The following is a 21,478-nucleotide window of genomic DNA, read 5'->3' on the forward strand; positions in this document are numbered from 1 at the left end:
AAAAATAGTATTATCCTTTCAAATGCATAAATACATATGGCTCCAGTTACCCTTTGAAAAATACCAGAATCTGCCAGGATGCTCAGTTTCTTAAGGCAATTTGGAATAATATGTGTATATGACTTTTGTATTTCATCCTGTGTGCTTTAAATCATCTCTCATTTACTTATAATACTGGATTTAATGTGAAATATATAAAACTAAATGTATATATTGTATTGCATATATAGTTAAGAAAACAAATTCTATACATATTCATTAGGGATAATTTACTCACAAAAAACTTTTTGTGCATATTTCATTGAATTTGTGGATGCAGGACTCATAGATATTTAGGGACACTGTAATCATTTGCTTGAATCCTAAATTGTGAAATTTATGTAAGTAGGCTTAAGCATTGTGAAGGTTTGACTTCACCAAAGGGCATGTCAGTTATAAAAGCAAATCTCTAAGAATGTATGGCTTCCAATATAAATTGTATTAAAGAGCTTTCACAATGAATTAGAAACGTCTAATCTCATTTTGACATTGCAGAATAAATTGACCTTATTGGATGGTACACTTCAACATTAACATTAGGAAATGTTAATGTTATTGATACTAAGGTATTTTTTCCTTGTCTATACTATACAATACTACCAGATGTTTCTTAAACTCCAGGATCAAATTATTAAACATGCCAAAATAAGTCAATATTTTCTGCCTCTTTGTTTTAGTAGACTGACAAAAATATACAAGAATAAAAGTAATAAATTATTTCAGACTGAGATTTAAAAATAAGCAAGAACATAATGTGCTATTCAATTTATTGGTAGAATTCTGAATTGACTAACTTTTTCTTTACTCATAATGACTGTATTTTTATTGTAAAGACCTTGAGAAATTCTTATTAGAATGAAAGCTATATGATCACAATACTTGCTTAGCAGACTATCTTACCAAGTAACTTTAAACTGTAAAGAAGTGCATGTGACATACACACGATTGAGAAAGACGATAACTACGTGGCCTACATTATTTTTTGGACCCTGCCAGACCAGCTCCCTCAGCTTACACTGCTAGTAGGTGTGCCCAGGTTGACCACTGGAGTGTGAGAATAAGTCATGCATATTTTGATCATCTTCTCCATGATTCTCTCTTCTCTCCTCCTACCTGTATTCTGCTGCCTACTCTAGTAACAGAAGGTGGAAACCTCACAATAGGAAAAGCACAAGAACATCTGACTGAACGAAGTCCTGCTCTTTCTTCCCTTCCAATTACTGAACTTTATGTTTGAAAGAAATGAACTTTCATTCTCTTTTTCCCCTGAGCTTGTGGGATTATCTTTTATAGGATTACCTTGAACACAAGGACCTGCGTAGCCTACTCACCTTGAAATTATAGGGACAGTGGTGGGAAATAGTGTGATACAGATGCCACTTAATTATTCATTGTGGTAATGTATTTCAGGAAAGTAAAAAAAAAAAAAAAAAAAAAAAATTGCCTAGATTTTAGACATTAAAGATTTTAGTGAGTTGAGAGAAGTCATCTGCTACTGGAACCAAAGTAGTTAACATAATATGTTAAAAATGTCTAAGCCACATGTCATAGTAAAGCTTTTCAACTGAGTAGAGACTCAGCATTTACCTGAGAAATCAAGGAAGAGTGTTACATTCTTATCAAATAATACCATCAAGACAAAGAGTAAAAAACAAAGCAAAAAAAATTATATCAACAAAAAATATACATGGTTTCTTGAGTGCATTAATATATGAAAAAATGACATTAACTATAATTAGGGAATTGTTACACATGCACAACCATATACACAGACCATCACATGCAAACACATGCGCTCCAAAACATCTTGACTAATTAAAACTTGTGAATTTATTTAAATTGGAAAACAGATCTGAATCCTGAGATACCCTTAGGGAACATGTTAACAAATACCTCCTTTTGAATTGTCCATGGAATATAATGGGCAAAGAACAGAGTTTCAGAAATCACCTTTGGAATATAATCAGAGAACTTTAATCCAAGGCAGAGAACCCATAAAATGCCTGTCCAACAGAATATTAAAGCTGCTAACGATAGGTGACTAATTTGAGTTTCATCTTCATCTTCTTTCCAAGTAGGAGCACTTTTATTATTGTAATTTTTCTATTCCTATTCCACCATTTCACATCAGGTATTAGGATCAGAGAAAAAATTTATTTAGTAACACATTAGACACTAAACAGAACAGCAAGACCACATACAAAGGATGGCAAATTTTACAGAAGTCTTGCATTATGCTTCATGTCATGAGTCATATACAAGGTTTCCCCCCCACCCTTGGGAAAGAAGAGTTCATTATGAGAAGTGCCTATGGGAAGAGACACAAACTGGTCACCATAGGACAGACTTTGCTAAAGAACAGCTGATTGTTCACCAGGCCTGGTTCATTTTTCCTCCTGTGCATCCTCCTTTTTCTTGTCCTCTCTTGAAGACATACGTGACTGTATATTGAACTGAATACATGAAGGTGGGTAGATTTTCACATATCATTTCTGAAACATCTGGGAGAATAGAGAAGGCAGTGAAAGTGTTCAGAAAGACTGATCCATCCAGACGAGGAAAAGAGCCTGGATTGTGAAGATCATGAAGTATTGCATGATTCTGTCTCTTCCACACACTGATTAGACTTTGCAAGAAAGCACCTTGAATTTCTGTTATGCTAACTCTTTGAAACTTCAAGGCTTTCATATTAAAACACCTACTGTTAAGCTTTGATATGCATAAGACACATTCTTCATATTCAGATGCAAAGCAGTGTAGGAAAAATCAGCACATATGTCGATTCAAGTGCTTATCTCTCATATCTGGTATGTCAGGAAGGTAGAATGAAGTTACAGAATTGAAAAAGCTTACATGTCTAATATTAACAGCTTCGTCTATTGAGTAATCTGTATGCTGATCATGTGTTCATTCACATTCAAAATTTTAAAACTAGAACCTACCACATGTACTGTATTGGACCCCACAGATAGAAAGATGAGCAACATAGACAAAAGTCCTTCTTTTATGATGTGTGTGTCTTATGTAGCCTCTTGATAAGATGCTGGAGGTATTTATTCCATATATTATAAATGACTGTATAAAGATTAGGAGCCTGTAGAACTTTCCCAAACTCTCATTTAAAAGCAAATTAAGCTCCTATTCCTCTGACTCTAAAACTTTCAGTAACTTCATATATCTTAATATCACATATTTTAGTAAACATTAGTGTTTAACTTACTTAGAAACTGCCTCACTTATAGTTTAGATGCAATCCCATAGTGCATTGCATTGGGCTGTCGTTAGCGCTCTAATATTTGGAGAAATCTTTCTTGTGAGAACTTGATCTGCTTAAGTCACAATGTATATTGCAGCTCATAAAACTCTTCTTGTAATTGAGAATATAATTTGACTTAAAATATCATCTATATTTAAGAAGAGAAGCATGTTGGCAAGCTTTGAGTTATTCAGGTAATTCCTTCAATTTTTTTCCTGTTTAACATATGATCAAAGTTTGAAACTAATTGATAAGTTAAAGCATAATGAAGCATAAAAATTAACATAGGATATGGTAATCAGTAGTAAATTCTTGCTTTTCATTGCATACAGATTAATACTTTGAAAGTGATTCCACATATCACTGCAAAATTTGGTGGAGACATCTTGCCACGTATGCTAAAAAAATTGGTTGAATAAGATGTGGAAAGTGAACTATAAATTAGAAGATAAAATCTTGATTGATTTTATATTGTAATTGAAGAGTGAATGTGAGCAAATTAAAGAATTTTATAGCCTGGCTCCATAATAGACTGTTGGTGAAGTTTTGAGTTGACTTTCAGTTGCTCACATAAAGCTGTTAGAGTCCCAACCCTTACATAAGATTTGACAAACGGTGCACTGAATGAAGCATCCTGACTACAAATGTGGAACTGTAGCATGGAGCAATTTGATTAGCGTGGAGAAAAGTCACACACCAATTTTGCTGTGTATATCTGGAGAAACTAATTACTGGAAAGGTTGCGGGAATTATAATAATCTGTTGGTTATTTTTAATATAAAACCTTGATTATTTTAGTTTCATTTTGCCTGCAATTATATTGTAATTAACAGAGCCAAAAGATGAGCTGTGGAGTTTCCCTACTATTCATTATATTTCATACTGCAAAATGAAAACGTTTTTGACAAAATGAGCTTTTCAAAGGAATGAATTAAACACTACCTAAAGGGGTGTTTTAAAAATTTCCAATATTTTAAAACTTTAATTTGCAGTTAAATGATACATAAGCAAAAAATGCAGAGGTGAATAATATATGTCTAGCATAGGTCATCTTGATTACTGTACATCCTATTACTAGGAAACAGGGGTAGATTTTCCCAAGATATTATTTCGGAAAAAACAACCAACTACACATATTTAAAGTTAATTATTTATCATTACAGTCTGGATGGATCCTTTATTGCTGTTGTAGCAAATTTAGTAGTTAAGAGAAGACAGGAATATCATTTTTAGTTCCAGAGGTCAAAATTGGTCACAGAAATACATTCCACTGCAATGGGAAAGCTTAGTTCCTTGTCTTTTCCAGCTTTCAGAGTTTGCCAGCATTCCTTAGCCAGTGGCCTTAATTAACTCTAGTTTCTGCTTCCATTGTCACATTTTCTTCTCTCTCTTGTGATTCTATTGGGCCTGATCACACCGTCAAAAATAGTCACCCAATAAGACACTTCTGCAATGTATGGTAACATATTCATACATTTAACACTAAGGGTGGAGACATGTTTGGGAGCCACGATGTAGTCTAATACAGCTTTGATTTGCTATATTTAATCAGTGTAATACATAAAAATGCATTGGTGTTTTAGATGATGCCGAGTTGAAAAGAAACAGATCTATATTAAGTTTATAGACCAAAAAGGAGACAGAGTACGAACATTAATAATATGCTTGACAGCAGGTCTAGAAAAGTGTTATGAAAGTTCAAGCAGACATCGTCTTGCACTGGTAAACTCAGAACCCAAGTGTTTACATCCTATTTGTAAGAATAACATTAAGATATGGAGAGGAGAATTTGCCTTGCAAGTATAAGGCTGTGGGTTCGATTTCCGGTACCAAAAAAAAAAAAAAAAAAAAAAGTTAGAGGTACTATGCTCAAATAAAATAGAAGTAATTATAGAAATAGGAGAAAAAATAAAACAAAATTAAAATAACTAGGAATATTCCACTCTGGGAAAAGTGCTATGTCGATGAATGGATTAAGAAAATGGTATAGACACAGGTGTGAGAATGTATATACACATAAACATCTTTATTCAGCCTTAGAGAAGAGGGAAATCTTGCCATTTGCAACAATGCCAGTGATCTTGAGTGTTACAGTGTAGGAAACTTGGAGATGTTGGTAAAAGGATACAAACTTTGAAATGCACAAGATGAGTCAATTATGAACACTATACTATTATGCCTTATACAGGCAGAGCATGATTTGTTGTGCTTTGGAGCTTTGCAGATATTGAAAGTTTGTAACAATTGCATTAAAAAGGCATCGTGAGTTTTTCACTTTTCTAACATGTGCTCAATTCATGGCTCTGTGTTTCATGTGTCTTACTTTGGAAATGCTCACATTTCAAGCTTTATTGTGATAGTGATGATGATGATGATGATGATGGTGATATTTTTTATGGGGGATCTCATACTACTGTAAATGTATGGAGGTTCCATTATCCACACCCACATAAAATAGCAAATTCAATTGATAACATTGCATTGGATTTCTTCTATTGCCAGACTTCTCTCTCCTTCTTCTCTCTCTCCCTCTCCTCTTCCTCCCCTCTGCCCTCTCTTTCACCAATTAATAACCCTACAATGATCTCTGAATAGTAAGCACATCTCTCACCTTTCAGGCAAAGCTAGGAATAATCAATCTTAGTGAGGAAGACTAGGAAGTTGAGGTGGCCTGCAAGGTGGAGTTTTGTCACTAAATTGTCCATGCAAAGAAAAAGACCCTGGCTAGGAATACAGTTCAGTGGTACAATGACTACCGGGTAAGTGTGAGGTCTTGAGTTTGATTCCGAGTACCAAAAACAAAACAAAACAGAACAAAACAAAACAAAACAAAGCAAAAATGCAGTTTAGTAGCTATCTAAAATGATAGTACAGGGAAACAGACTTACTGCTGACATGGAGAATGTTTTCATGGTCTGCATATAAGTCACTGCAAACCAGTCACATTTTCTTGAACCAAAGCCTAATTCAGAGCAAAGCCATAATCCTCTTCAGTTCTGGGAAGGCTCAGAAAGGGAAGAAGCTAACGAGCAAATATTTGAAGCAAATAGAAATTGGTTCATGAGGATTAAGGAAAGACGTTTTCTTCAATAACATAAAAGTGTGAGGTGAGGCAGCAAGCACTAGTGTTGAAGCTTTACCAGTTTAACCCAGAAGATGTGTCTAAGGTTACTGAAGGAAGGATTACACTAAAGCCACACTTCTAAAGGGGCATTATGGTAAATAGTTTGAAAGGCACATTAGGGACAGCGTATAACATCCACATTTATTTTTTAAGAATATTTGTGTTAATTTTAATTTTATGAGTTTTATTATATTAAACAACATGTACTTAACAGGACAACAAAGTATCAGTAAAATATTAAAATTTAATGTGTTTAGAGCATTTAGAATAAACATCATGTCCAACATTGACTGTTTACCTGCTCACAAAATCTACAAAATCACAGCAGAAATAAATTCCTATGTGAGCTACAATTTAAAGCAAAACTGTACCACAGAAATAAACTCTGTTTCACTTGTCACACTTAAGGTAGCCTGCACACATGACAGCATGTTCTGTACGCATGTCTGATTCACATGATAGCATTTTCTTTCCTGTTTGGCAGGCCATGTATGTCACCTCGCCTGTTGTCCTCTTTTGTTAGGAGCTTCCTATTATACAATGCAATGTGCACTTAACAGAAAAATGGTATGTCCATAAAACAAAATATCATGTATGTAATGAGAGTTTACGATAAACATCATTTTCAGTATCAAGCATTTAGTTGCTTACAAAATCTAAACAATAACAGCAGAAATAAACTCCTGTATGAATTACAGTGGAAATACAAATACAACTTTAACATAAAAATAATTTTTACTTCAATTGTCATACCTTAGGTCTTCTTCACACATAACAGCAATCTGTTCCATATACAAGTATCACTTATACTGTAGCACATGTATTCTGTTTTCTTGTCTTTTTCGTAGGACATACTTGACATCTTGCTGTTTTTTCTGTTTTCTTAGGAGGTTATTGTGTTGTTTCTTCTGTCTGTTCACCAGCATGCTCCAGAATTATCTTGTAGAATTCTTTCAACATATATATATCGTTCATCCTCTGTTGTAATTGATCATCTATTAATTCTAGTTTCAATGCTCTGAGAAAAATTTCTCCATATTTTGTGCTTTTTTTTTTTTTTTTTTTTTTTTTTTTTTTTGCAAACTGTGAAGCTATTTATGTGTGACATGTTTAGGATCAAGTAAAACACAATCATTAGACAGCACTTTGTGTTTGAAGTGACATAATAGTTGCTTCATAGCTCCTCAACAGCATCTATTCTACCTTTTGTTTTGTTGTGAAATACGACCATTCCTGCTTCCTTTTTGTTGAGGAGTCATTCTCAATCTTTTCTTCCTTTTTTTCTTTTTTTAAGACAGAGTATCACCGTGTAGTCCAGGTTAGGCTTGAATGCACTGCACGGCAAAGGCTCATCTTGAACTCATAGAACCCTCTACTTTTGCCTCCCGAGTGCCGGGATTACAGCTATGCACCACCATGTGTGGATTCACTATCAATCTCATCATCATGGTGTAATGTTGAAAATATCAATATTACTGTTTTTCTCTACCACATAAGATGCCAATATTATGACTTTTTAAAATCCAAAGACGCGTTATATTTTTGTCTATAGCGAACTTGCAGCATTTTTTCAGGAATCTCCACTTTGTTCTTGCTAATAGTTCCCATAATAGTCACAAGATATTCTTTCAGCAAATGCAATATCAACCGGTAACTAGTGAGCCAATTATCAAATGTGATACTTGGGTTATTTTTTTTTTAAATAGCTGCACCAAGTCTGTTCATACTGTCATGTGTCTCATTACTGCATGAATAAAGATCTGGTGGCTGAGTTCTAGAATAAATTTCTAAATTCAAGTTGAAAATGTCTTCAAATCTACAAGGGCATATATTTATATACCATCTCTGGAAGATTTATTTGTTATATAATGCAAAAAGCTTCAACAACCATGAAATTATGCAAGTTGTTTGTCAACTGGCATGTATTTAGATGACATATAAAATACTTGACAATTTGAACTAAGCTTTCAAAAATAAATGAATACTAGCCAAATTGTCAAGATGCTTTTTTCTTTCTTGGTAGGACTTTTTGTTTTCAAAATGCGGGCAATTCTGAAGGAAAACAAATCTCTCGGGTGTCACTATTATTCTAAAAATCTCAATACCACATCTGTCATGTCTCTATAATTTCTTAGATTCAGATGATAAAAATTATAAAGTCTTACTAGGAAGGCTTTTAATTCAGATAGTGAAGTGTCATGATAAATATATTTTTGAGTATTACTATTGATGCATGTAGAAGGTTATACTTTTATTTCATTGTTTGTCTTTCAAAACATCTTCTAAGATATTGTCCAGTACAAACAACTTCCACCACTGATCACAGTGTTGGTATTTCTATCCAGTGAATTTGACACTTGGTAAGCACCTAGTAACATTTTCTGATCGAGTTCTAACATGGAGTGCCTCAGGAATATATGATCATTTTGTCTTATTTGGACTAGTGAAACATTTATTTATATCACAGCTTTCTTCCTTATCTGAAACAAGAGCTTCATTCTGTACTTCTCTGTATGTCATATCTTGCTCCATCTTATGGTCACAATGGGCTGAGATGATCCAAGTCAGCACTGGTAGCTGAGTCACCCTATGCCTCACTTTCAATCTCTTCCCAAAGCTGTAAAAGTGGATTTTCATGCGACATTGTACTGAATTTAATTCTACAAAAAAAAAAAAAAAAAAATCAAAAGAAAATATTTAATAAATAAAGTTATACATAGAATGTCTTAGTTACCTTTCCAGTTGCTGACACAAAATACCCAAAACCAAAAGTTAAAGGGCAGAAGGTTTATTTAGCTCACAGTTTGTAGAGATTTCAGTCCACAGTCGGCTGACTCCGAAACAGGGTGGTAACAGTTCATGATGGCAGTAGAGAACAAAAGCAACAAGTGAAGGGCAGGGCAAATTCTTTCCATGCCTTATATTATAACCAGACTAATGGGATTGGGACAGTTCCAATCCAATCAATCAGTGGACTGATCCAACAATCACCCATCATTAATCCCAGCACTCTTAATTCAGCACCTTTAATCCCAGCATTACACCACAAATTACACACTCTAGCTTCAACCTAGAGAAGTTCCACGGCCACAGGAAGCTTGGAGGGACATCTAGATACAAAGAATAACATATTAAAAAAGGTAACTCAGAGCATCACATGGGTAAAACTTTACAGTTGACTGACATATATACATATACATTGCTTTTCATCTACCAAGTGGATGAACACAAAGATTGCTTCCTGTATTCTGCAATGCAGCTGAGACACACCGCTGACTACCTTTATGCTAAGTACATTCTTTATTCTAAAAGTATAGTATGGGTATCTACTATCCTCCAATATTTGCCCTGTGATAAAACATTTTCTGTTGCCATAAGATGGTACCCAGGATGCTTTTCTTAGCTGGAATTAAAACATCAAAGTACTCTTGTTAGTTATGAAAGACTAATGTGTCTAGTGATTTTATATGGAAGCTATTGCTTAGTTACTATGGTAGAAATCCTAGGTCTTTAAGAATTCTAAACCTATTCTATTTCAGTCCCATAAATGGAATGACAAAAATCTACAAAATAATATATCTCTTTATCATGTAGTTTACAGAATATTTTAAGTCTATCGTGGAAACCTAATGGTCAGAATAAATATTTCCTTTCTAATAATTACTATTCACTGACTATGTGTCTGATCACACAACAGCTCTGTTGGGGATGTAATGTTACTAATGTATTTCCATGCCTTACTATTGGAGACTGGGATGTGTAAGAGTTGGTGACACCAAGATGCTGAGCACAGTGCTCCCAGGGCAGGGTAACATGTGCTGAGGATGATAGAAGGAAAATTAGTTCCCTATTAATTTGTATAGGTATCTGGATGAGGAGAAGGGATTGCTCCTTTTTTACTGTTTATCTCTTTTGAGATAAATACATTTTTCTTATTTTTCAAACTCTCTTTCAGTCATGTCATGAATGATATGTGCACTTGTTGCTGGCTAATAAAGTTGAGCTGAGTTAGAAGTTGGTGAGCTTGTTCACTGGAACCAAGTATCCTCTTGGTACCCCTTCAATCTTAAAAGTTTGTCTGTCTTTTTCTCACCCTTGTCAATCCTGAAAGGTATCCAGGAGACTGATCAGCTCCCAGTGCCTTCTAATACAGCATTCATTCTGTAGGCCATGGATCAAAAAGTAATTATGACTTTCATTGTTTAAGATATATACTTCATTCAGGCTGTATCTTCTGCAAACAGTGATTCTTCTGTTGTGTCTGGGGAAGGTAAATTGAAAGTAAATTCTGATGTGTCTGGAAAGGACTCATGATTCTAAAATGAAGGATGTGATAAAGAAATTTTTTGATTAGTGGGAAGAGGTCAAAATATCAATAATGACAGGATCTCAGTCTTCAAGATGAGTTTGAGGCTTTCAAGGTTTCAGTGGAGAAGGTAACTTCAGGTATGAGGAAGTAATAAAAGAATCAGAAACGGAGCCTGAAGATATAAGTGAATTGCTACATTCTCATGAGGAAACCTTTAATAGATGAAGTATTGTTTTTAGTATTTTCTTTAGATGAAGGCTACACCTGATAAAGAAGTCAGAAATATTGTTAAAATGACAGAAGGTGTAGAATAATACATGGACTTCAATGCTGAAGCAGTGCATGGTCTGAGACGACTCATTACAACTTTGAAAGAATTTTTTGGACAGCTAAAATTTATCACCTAGCATTTCATACTACTGAGAACTAGTTTATGAAGAAAGTGAATGAGACAACATCCATTGTTGTTTTAAGTAAGTGCCACAAACACTCCAACCTGCAGCAATCACAACCAACCATGATCAATAAGTAACCATCAACATCCAGGCAGATCCCTCCACTAGGAAGGTTACAGCACACTGAAGGTCTATGTGATTGTCAACCTTTGACAGTAATACAGGTTTGCTTGCAGGCACGTATACACAAACGTGTGTGTGTGTGTGTGTGTGTGTGTATGTAACTGTCTTTGTTACTTTTAACTCGTCACTGAGAAAAAATACCTGATAACCAAAGCTGGAAAAGGAAAAGTTTATTTCCTACAGTTTTTGGAGGTTTCAGTTCATACTCAGTTGGCTCCAAGGCAGAGTGGCATGACGGGCCACAGTTATGGCAGCTGCAAACAGCAAGACCAAAACCAGTAAGGGAGTGAGACACACCTTCTTCCTGCAATTGCATCACATCCTGGCTCCACCCTTATGTGGTTTAAGCAGTGATACCGTCTATCCAAGCTCTAGACAATGAACCAATCACAAATGCACAATGCAAACACATGTGGCCTAGAGGCCATCGACATACACTGAAACAATAACTTAAGCTTGAACTCAGGGAGCGCTTGGCTTCCTCCACATATTTTTTTTAAATGGACTCCCATGCTGATATTGAACTTGCAATCCTCTTTTCTTACTTTCCTGAGTAGCTGGGATTATAAGATCCTGTCACCACAGTTGGAATAGTGATAAAGATGTATATTCCAGTTTTAAATTTAATTTTATTGAATAATAAATAGACTATGACAGGGAGTAAACATTAATCTGCACTGGAGAAAAAGTATTGTATAGCTCACTGTATTTCAATAGCTGCTTTATTTTGGTTGTTTGGAACCAAACCTGAAAATTCACTGAGATATGCCTGCAGCTGACAATGGCAGTTTAGTGATTGTGTTTTGACTAAAATAAATAAGGTAACCAGCAAAAGTAGTGGAAATGTTAACTTGCTTGATTTTGTTGATAATTTCACTACTTTTTGTGTTTTGATCCAGTTGTACACTTTTAAAACATATTTCTATTTATCAATTATATTTAAAAATAAATTGCATAAATAAAGAAGACTGAGTATGGTAGCTTACCTTTAACCATTTGAGAAAATATCATTTAAGAGGAGAAATAAATTTTTCTGTAAATCTATAAAAACATAGCAAATACCTGTGGACTATAGAGAATTATAATTTCACTCAAAATAACAAATAAATGTCTGAATATCAAACTATCAAAAATGGACTGGAATTCTGCAGGAAAAAGGAAATTATTTAGTTTTAAATTAAGCAAGGAACTATCTGATTGTGAAATCATACAGAAGTTTCAGTTAGCAGGAGTGTGTTTGAGCTAGACAACTTTGAGCCTTGATTTTGTAAGATCTCCATTAGTGTCATTCAGGGAAATCTGGGAGCTGAATTTGCCATTCATCTGGAAAGATAAATAGCACTTAATATCTTTGACTTGGGGAGAATACACCAAGTTGAATAAAAAGCATGAGCCAAATAGAACCAGGTGGTAGATTTGCTCAATAAATTCTCATGTCAGATCTTTCTATTAGAATTGCAGGTGGGTACACTGCTGTATTCGTGCATGTCTGACTATGTCTGAAGAGCTTCTGAGCTAAGTCACTATATATCTGTTGTTTATTTATTTGAGAGAGCAAGGAAATTCACAGAAAAGGGAGAAACAACATAACTACTGTGGATAATGAAGGAAGTTAGAGAAAAACAGATCCAAATTACTCCCTGAATTACACCTCTTAGCTTTGTTTCACGATAATCCAAATGATTCTAGCATTCCCCTAGACTTGAAGTTGAAGGAGAAACATTTTGTTTTCCATTTGGCAATGGGGTACAGTCTTAGAAATTCACCCTTAGGCAATTTTGTTATTGGGGGAACATCACAGACTTGACTTACACAAAGTTAAGTCGGCTACCATATTACTATGCCATATAATTTTATGCAATCATAATTGTACATGATGATTATTGTTGTCCAAATTGTCATCATTTGGCTATATTCTGAGAAGGATATCAATATATATATATACTCCTGACTATATTTCTGAGACAGACATCTATTGTTGTAACACTTTGACTTTTCTTCCAATCTCTATTGGGAGAGGTGAACTTTGTTGATGAGGCTTACTTTCTACCTTTCATTCCCTTTATCATCTCACTGCTCAGAAACCGGATATTCACTTCTGTTTCCCAACAAAAGTATTTTACAAAGTCCCCATAGAAGAACTCTTGTATTCTGTTGGCATTCTCAGTGTCAGGCTAAGTAATGTTTCCTAATTCTAGAATATCTGGGTGAAGAAGACTGGTCTTATCACATAAGTAAGACAGTTTATTCAATGTGCACTTTATGAACAATTGTATTTTGAGTTCCACACTGTATTATTATCATCTTTTTAACTGCTTCCGATATCAGAAAGAAGAAATAAGCTATTTATCAGGCACCTTCAAACACCAAAAGTAAGAGAAATATTTCTTTCTTAACTCTAGGACTTTCCTTCCAGACTTCTGGAATGCCATTTAAATTTATAGCTATACTTTTATAATAAGAATAGATTATCCTAGGATTTTATGCACTTCTGTGAAAACACGTAAAATGAATTTACGAGCACATACAGTGAAAACCAAATTCACTGTGGCATTATAGGTAAGCACCAGAAATCTCAGTACCTAGAGGATAGTTTGAAAAACAAAGATAAAAATACATTAATATAGCCATTTTTTCTGTTTTTGCACAAAAGTTTAAGGAAATGTTGAAATGGCACATGTTTCTAGTAATGCTCTTTTATTTCCTTTAAAATGCATTTTCATAACACTAAATGGCAGACATCATTTGTATGTGGTTTCATAACTCATCTGTAGGATTTAGACTTAGAAGGAAAAACAGGTTGTAAAAAGACATAATCTCAATTAAGTTAAAAGATTTTAAATGTAGTCATGTGAGGGGCTGGGGGTTTAGCTCAGCGGCATAAGCGCCTACCTTGAAAGCAGGCAGTCGTGAGTTCGATCCTCGGTACGGTAAAAAAGGAAAAAGACGTAAATAAAGAAATAAATAAATAAATAAATAAAATGTAGTCATGTGTGGTTGTGTGTGTGTGTGTGTGTGTGTGTGTGTGTGTGTGTTTGTAAGTTAGATTGAATGAAAATGATGGGAGACATGGTCACCTATATTTGATGAGACCCAAAGCTGTATCTCCACTATAGGTTTATCTTCTTAGTTTCAGACTTTTACTGTAAATTACTTTCTGGATTTCTCAGAACTGGTAGCTACGGCACCTTAAACCCAACCAACTCAAAACAACATTTGTCAATATTTATGAAATCTGCTTCTTTCTTTTAATCCTCATCCTGTCTCACGTATCTCACATGTGTCCCTGGCCTGATCTTCTAATTTTAAACACTCAGTTGATTCCCCATCTTGCCAATCTTTTTGAATCACACACCTAATCACTAAATTTCTCTAAAAATTTTAAAAGTAACTTATTGTGCCAACATCAAATATTTTGGGGGTATTGCAAAGAGAACATAGGCTGGCACGCATGCACTCTACTCTAAGGAAACTACCTGCCTTAAAAGTGCTCCATTAATTACTGATGTTCTTGTTTTCTTCTTTCCTACATCTCTTTCATTAGCTAATCACTAGTCACTATTAAACTCTACATAAGATCGTGTATATTCTGAGAAACCTTTGTGACATCTAAGTTTAGACTGCAAAACTGCATTTGGTGTTGTACATCAAGGGCAGTGTTGAAATAGGCCTCAATCCTGTGTTCACAGAAATCCGAGAAAATTAAGAAATCTCCTTACTCTTAAATTCTGGAATATGGCTCTTTGGAAAGGACTTCTGTATTCTAGCATGTCTTCTACTGTTCCCTGTCTTTATTTGCCACTATTAAACCTTAGTAGTGTGAAGTTATTTTATTCTATGTTATTCCTTCTTAATAACACATTCCCAATTGCAATACCCTAAGTAAAATTATTTTTTACTTGTTTTGAATTTTGTGTTTTCTGTTTTGCACTTTTCCCATAACATATAGGACTAATCACACAACTGAATTGTAATTTACCACTTAATGGTATGTCTTTCTGTCTATCTGTAACTCTGTCTCTGTTTCTCTGTCTCTGTCTCTCTCTTTCTTCTTTCATTCTTCTCTTTTCTTACTGTATGAGATATATTACCTTTTTCGTTGCTGAGCCCAAATACCCAATACCCACAACCAAAAATAGAAAATATATTATTTACCTCAAATTTTTAGTCTATGCTCCTCTGGTTTCAGTGCAGAAACATGGTAGAGTGTATGGTGAAGTGATATCTCTCAGTTCATGGCAGCTGCAAAGCAGAACAATAAAGCAGAACCAAGGAGGAAGCAGATGGAGACCCCTAAGCAGTGCTTCTGGAGAAGATGCTCTACAGATTGTGTCTCTAATGAATGTGTTTATGAATGTGGCCTTGCTGAGTTCTGAGATTCCTGCATAGTTGTCACTTGGCTCAAAGAGCTCAGTTTCTTTGTGATAGTTCAAATCTTTTTCACAACTACACTTCATCCAACCTCAAATTTATACATGGTTTCTTTCAGATCAAAATTTAGGTTCATCAAGTAATTTTACTCTGCTTTTCTCACACATTCTCACTATCAATCATGTAAATATTACCCAGAAGTACTCATGTCATAGCCTGAAAATTTGGTTACCTTGAAATTTTTTCATTGGATCACTTGGTCTACAGGCTGTAAACTCAGGCCTCTTCAAAATCTCAGTATACAGGCAAATATGAACTGCTTTTTTCACCCCATTTATAAAATAACATACAGCAAATGATTATGTGTATACCTCTTTAATTCTATTTAACATATACTGTGGGAATCAGAAATCTCTGAGGTAGGTATGGCACAAAGACGGTAAAAATATAATGAAAAGAAATAAAATCCTGTAACTTTGAATTTGAATTGAACCTAATAGTGTGAATTCACAGGCGTCCTATCTTTATATATATTATCCATGCATGCATATATATTATAAATAATCTATATACAAAGGTCTAGAGACATTACTAATCCAATATTTTAAACACTGAGCTTGCAGCCTTAAATTATTCTTCTTACAAAAGAAATAAAAGCTTCTTTAGACAATATTTTCTGTGGCCTAAAACAAGAGTTGTGTAATATAAAGTAAGGATTACATAAATTTGACAAATAATTTCTCAAATATATTCAATAATCATTGTGCTCTTGTTGAAAGGATAAAGAGGCTACTAGTGGTGATATATGGGATAATCTGCAATTTAATTAGTATGTGATATAGTATGGAATTATACTCATCAAATGTATTTATGATATTTAACTCATACTGATATTAAAAGATCCAAAAATGCTTAACATTTGCAGATGACAAAAACTAACATACTATTCAAAATCTGTAAATACCAGTAAAGAATCATTCACCTTTTCCTCATTTGTTACAAAATTATTTTAGATAATCAGGTCATAAATGAAAATAACAATATAGGATTAAAATATCAAAGTTTTTCATATCCCAGGGAATGAATGTGTCTGGGCAGTAGGAATGTATAATTTCAAATTGTTGAGAAATCTCCATGCTGATTTCCATAAGGACTGGACTAGTTTGCTTTCCCAGGAGCAAAGTAGGAGGGTTCCATTCTCACCACATCCTCACCAGCATTTGTTAAAGTTTGCCTTGCTAATGATTGTCATTCTTTCCAAAGTCAGACAGAAACCTAAAATTGCCTTATTTTCCATTTCTCTATTGAACATATTTTCATGGATTTCTTGACCTTCATATTTTTTTCTTCTGTAAAGTGTCTGTTCATTTCTCTAGTCCGTTTTTTGAGTGCTTCTTTAATTTAGGTGGTTTAGGTTTTTTGAGTTCTTTGTGTATTCTAGATATTAGTCCTCGGTCTGAGGAGTAGCCAGCAAAAATGTCTTCTCTATTTTGTAGGTTGTCTCTTCACTCTACTGGTTGATTCTTTTGTTTCAGAGAAGCTTTTTAGTTTGATACAATCCCACTTAGTGACTTTTGCTGCTATTTTTTTGATTGATTGAAGTTTTGTTTAGAAAATCCTTTCCTGACCTATGTCTTTGTTTTTGTTTCATTTTTAAATGTTGAAACCTACCAAAATGATCAAATCTGGAAACAAAAGAAAAACTGTTATACTTAATTATAACACACAAAGATGAAATAAACACCCATAATTTCATGTTGACATTAACATGTCAAAAAAAAATGAGAGGAGATAGATCACTGATAATTCCAAGTACTATATCTAGATACTATTTCTATGAGAATGGCGAATTTGGATTTTGGTTGGACTCACTTCTAAGCAAGAATTAATAAAAAGAGACTGTCTTAACTGTATGGCAGAGCAATGTAGAAGATACCACCATAATCAAATAATCAAAGGATGAGCATCAATAAGTACTTGTGTTTACTTTTATTATTTAACCCTTGCAGGGGACTTTGAGAAGTCTCTGTAGTATTCTTTCTAGGAATCTAGCATTTCAGTCTGCTCATCAAAAACATTAGATGAAGTCAAATTGAGGCACATTCTACTGATTGCTGCTATTATTCAAAAATAAGGATTTTATGAAAGATATGGGAAACAGCAGTTATGCAAAAGGAGACTAAATAACTAAAGAAAATATGATATCCTGGATTGGAAATAAAGGACCATAGTGGAACAATGCATAATCCACACAGACTGTAAAATAGTTAATTGGATGGTAAAAACATTCATTCTGTAATTTTGATAAATACATAATGGTTACATTAGTTAATAAAGTGAAACTGGGAGAAGGTATATCTCTAATATCTTTGTGACATTTGTATAAAATTATTCAAAGTAAAATGTTAATTGAAAACACTGGAAAAAAATGAATGAAAAAAGTTTTGGGTTCAAAAAGAAAATGTATTTTTTAAAAATTTCCTGCCTCACTTGTGATATCTATTAATATATTTGATCAACTGTTTTAAATATATTATGCACATATAAGTATATTTCAATAAACTGTCCTTATAAAAATTTTATCTAAATAGTCCAACTTTTCCATTTTTTCTGTTTCTTAATACTGATACCTAGTTCAGCTAATTTGCTACTTGAAGTTCTTGAGTTTCCCCAAACATTCATTCTTCTGGTAATTTACTTCACATTAAAATGATTTTGACCAAACAACAGTTTGTAAAGCACAAATCAGAAGTATAGTATTTTATCAATTAAAATTAGAGGATACTAATAAATTTATATTTCTCATAGAAATTAAATTATTGATTTAAATGGTACAACACTACACATTTATTTATGATAAAATTTCTGTGTTCAAGTTCAAGTTGATTGTTTTTAAAAGTCACTCTGTAGAGTGATCATATAAATATTTCATAATCTGAAATATATCATTATTTAAGCAAGTTTAGCTATTATGAGATTAATCAATGACACATCTACAAAATAAATAACTCTTAAAACTTAAATATTAACTCATAAAACTTTTCTACTTAAGAAGAATTTCATTACTAGAAATACAGTTAGTTTATGAATGTTGTGGCAGATTCTGATTTATTTCAAAGTGTACATAATGAGATATACCTATTTGTAAACTAATAGTATTATAACTGAAAGAATTGAAAATATGCTGAAAAATACTTGTTACCACGACTTTTTCACTGAAATAAATATATTTTCAATAAAATATAACCTTAAATCTAGACCAAATTCCTACATTGGAAAAAGATTTTAAAGGCACAATAAAAGCCAGAGTGAGCCAGGGATTTAGCTCAGTGATATAAGCACCTACCTGTCAGGCATGAGGTTGTCAGTTCGATCCCTACATCAAAAATAAATAAATAAACACATAAAAATTAAAAAGCCATAGTAAATAGAATGATATTTATAAAACAGAATCATTTTTCACTAGAGTGAGCATCAACTAGCAATAGCGATTACTTAAAATGAAATTAAAATCAGAAATGCCAAATTTGATGTTTTACATATGACTAATAATTCAGAAATTAAACATGAAGCAGTTACCCCAACTCTAGATAAATATCGTTGAAATGACTTAATGGTTCAAACTTCTTAAATTTTCACTTCTCTTAACCACATGACAAACCAGTCACTGATCATGATAGATTCTTTAAATTGGATTCCTAAAATGAAGTGTAGACATTTCCTTGTTTTATTTACAAGAATAACTGCTAGTAGTATGTATAGTTCACATAAACACACATGCAAAATACAAGAGAACTTAGCGTTATGTAATGCCTTAGGTAGTAAAAGGAAACTTGTTCTGTATTTTATAAAATTCACCATAAATTCAATTAAAGCCCTAATTGAATATTTCTGACTCACTTATTATCTTACTTTTTTTGTTCATTGTTGAGACAAAGTACCTGATACTCAAAGTTAGGAAGGAAAGGTTTATTTGGTTTATAGTTTGTAGAAGTTTCATTCTTTAATCTGCTGGCTTCCAGGGAGGGTGGTACATGGCAAAGAAGCAACAGTTCATGGCAGATGAAAGGCAGCAAAAGCAACAAGGAAGAGAAACAAGGCTCTTTCTGTTCCTTACATTGTATGCAGGCTACCTAACCCAGAGAGGTTTTAACACCCTTAATCATAGCCAAAACTGAACCCAATCAGTCAATGCACTGTAGATCCAACCCCCTCTCAAAACCTACAATTAACAACGCTCTATGACTGCATGAGGCTTTGAGAGAACATCTAGACACAAGTTATAACACTAGTGTGGGTCTCCTTTACCTGAAAGTGATAAATGTAGTATCATTATTAATATGTGAGTTACTAGTCAGTATAAACATGTAGTTTGTATATTCATTAATAAAACAATGACAAATGAGGACTAATAAGTTCCTGGGTGTAATATCTAAAAATTATATTGGCAGTTTGACAAGAGAAACAGAATGAGTTGGAAAGCAGTGGAACACCCAATAAAATTCTGAGTTAAACTGACTCTTTCACTGTCAATTGACTTATTGGTCTATCCTTTCTACACATAAATTACTTCATGTACTTTTCTTTCTTGGGTAATGTAAGCACATTACAAAATAAATTATGTTTATACCATCTGAAATATACTTTTATTTATTAATGCACCAAACACATTTAAGAAAACACATGTGAGGGCATTTTAAATTTGGGGAAAATAATGAGATGGCACTACATGAAGTATGTACACTAGAACTTCTTTTCTAGTTGGAAGATTACAGGCAAAATATATTCTACATAATGAGAAAATTTTCATAATGGGAAGAGTGATTCAAATATAAAATACTGTACTGTCGCAGATTGTAACAAAAATTCTATTTTAGACCCATAAGAAGGGAAGGACTCTAGGGAGAAGAGGCTGAGATTCCACTACGGAAAAGAGTCCTTTCATGAAAATAACCTCTCTAAAAATGTTGATAGTTCAATACTATAAATATAAAGCAAGTAGAAACTCATAACAGTTTCTATTCAGGCGATAAACACTTTACATGCACATGTAATTTGGGATAAATCTGAATGGAGAAATGCAGAGACCCCTGAAAGAAATAAAGGAAAATAAAATGAAGTAAGGAGGGGCAGAGGAGACAAATTTCACAAACTTGAATTTTTTGGGACTGACATTCATCACACTAGCAATATCACCATTGCAGATTATCAGAGATTCCACTCCTTTCAAACATTATAAGGCATGTGATAGTAATGCTCAGAACAGTGCTGTGTTTTGTACATAGCATTTCCTGAAATAATTGTTGGAAATTTTAGAGCATATTGAAGCAAATATACAGCTATCTGTATTCTTTATGATCAATTGTTCTTTCACAGACCTGAAAGTTAATGACTGGATTTAATGCATTCTAACATTTAAAACAATTCTCCAATATGTAGCACAACTAATATAGTTTGTCATATTGTGATATATAAAGACTTCTATAAACTTTGTTCATCATATCAAAAGTGTACTGCAATACAAATCTTGTGATGCCTCCTGGGACAAGGCTTACTTTTGATGTTATCAGAAGGACTTCACTGCCATCCCATCTTAAACTATAAACTGTATGGTCTGTACTGTCACACAAGCAGTTCAGTGAGATTCAGTTTTGCCCAAGAATCTGGTGAAAGTTTTTGTCATCAAAATATCAAAATATTTTGAAAGTTGCTCTTTATTGCTTTACCTTCTTATTTTTCCATTAAAATAAACATTATCAGAAATGCCTCTTAATGGTTATTTCTGCTTTTATAGCAGTATC

The 21,478-nt window shown here is 33.6% G+C and overlaps 1 protein-coding gene across 1 annotated transcript in view; it reads right to left on the reverse strand.

The window, feature by feature from the left end:
- Positions 1-16,797: 16,797 nt before the first annotated feature.
- Mdga2 (MAM domain containing glycosylphosphatidylinositol anchor 2) overlaps positions 16,798-21,478 on the reverse strand; it is an 839,948-nt gene continuing 835,267 nt past the window's right edge. The window contains exons 17-18 of the mRNA XM_063247142.1: positions 19,024-19,053; positions 16,798-17,362 (exon numbers count right to left, since the gene is read on the reverse strand). Of these exons, the coding sequence (XP_063103212.1) occupies positions 17,331-17,362; positions 19,024-19,053 (62 nt within the window). The 3' untranslated portion in view covers positions 16,798-17,330. The remainder of the gene's footprint in view (positions 17,363-19,023; positions 19,054-21,478) is intronic.

This window comes from Cavia porcellus, unplaced genomic scaffold, assembly GCF_034190915.1.
Source record: "Cavia porcellus strain 051 isolate PalLab524CR breed Dunkin Hartley unplaced genomic scaffold, mCavPor4.1 scaffold_1, whole genome shotgun sequence".
Classification (NCBI taxonomy): Eukaryota; Metazoa; Chordata; class Mammalia; order Rodentia; family Caviidae; genus Cavia; species Cavia porcellus.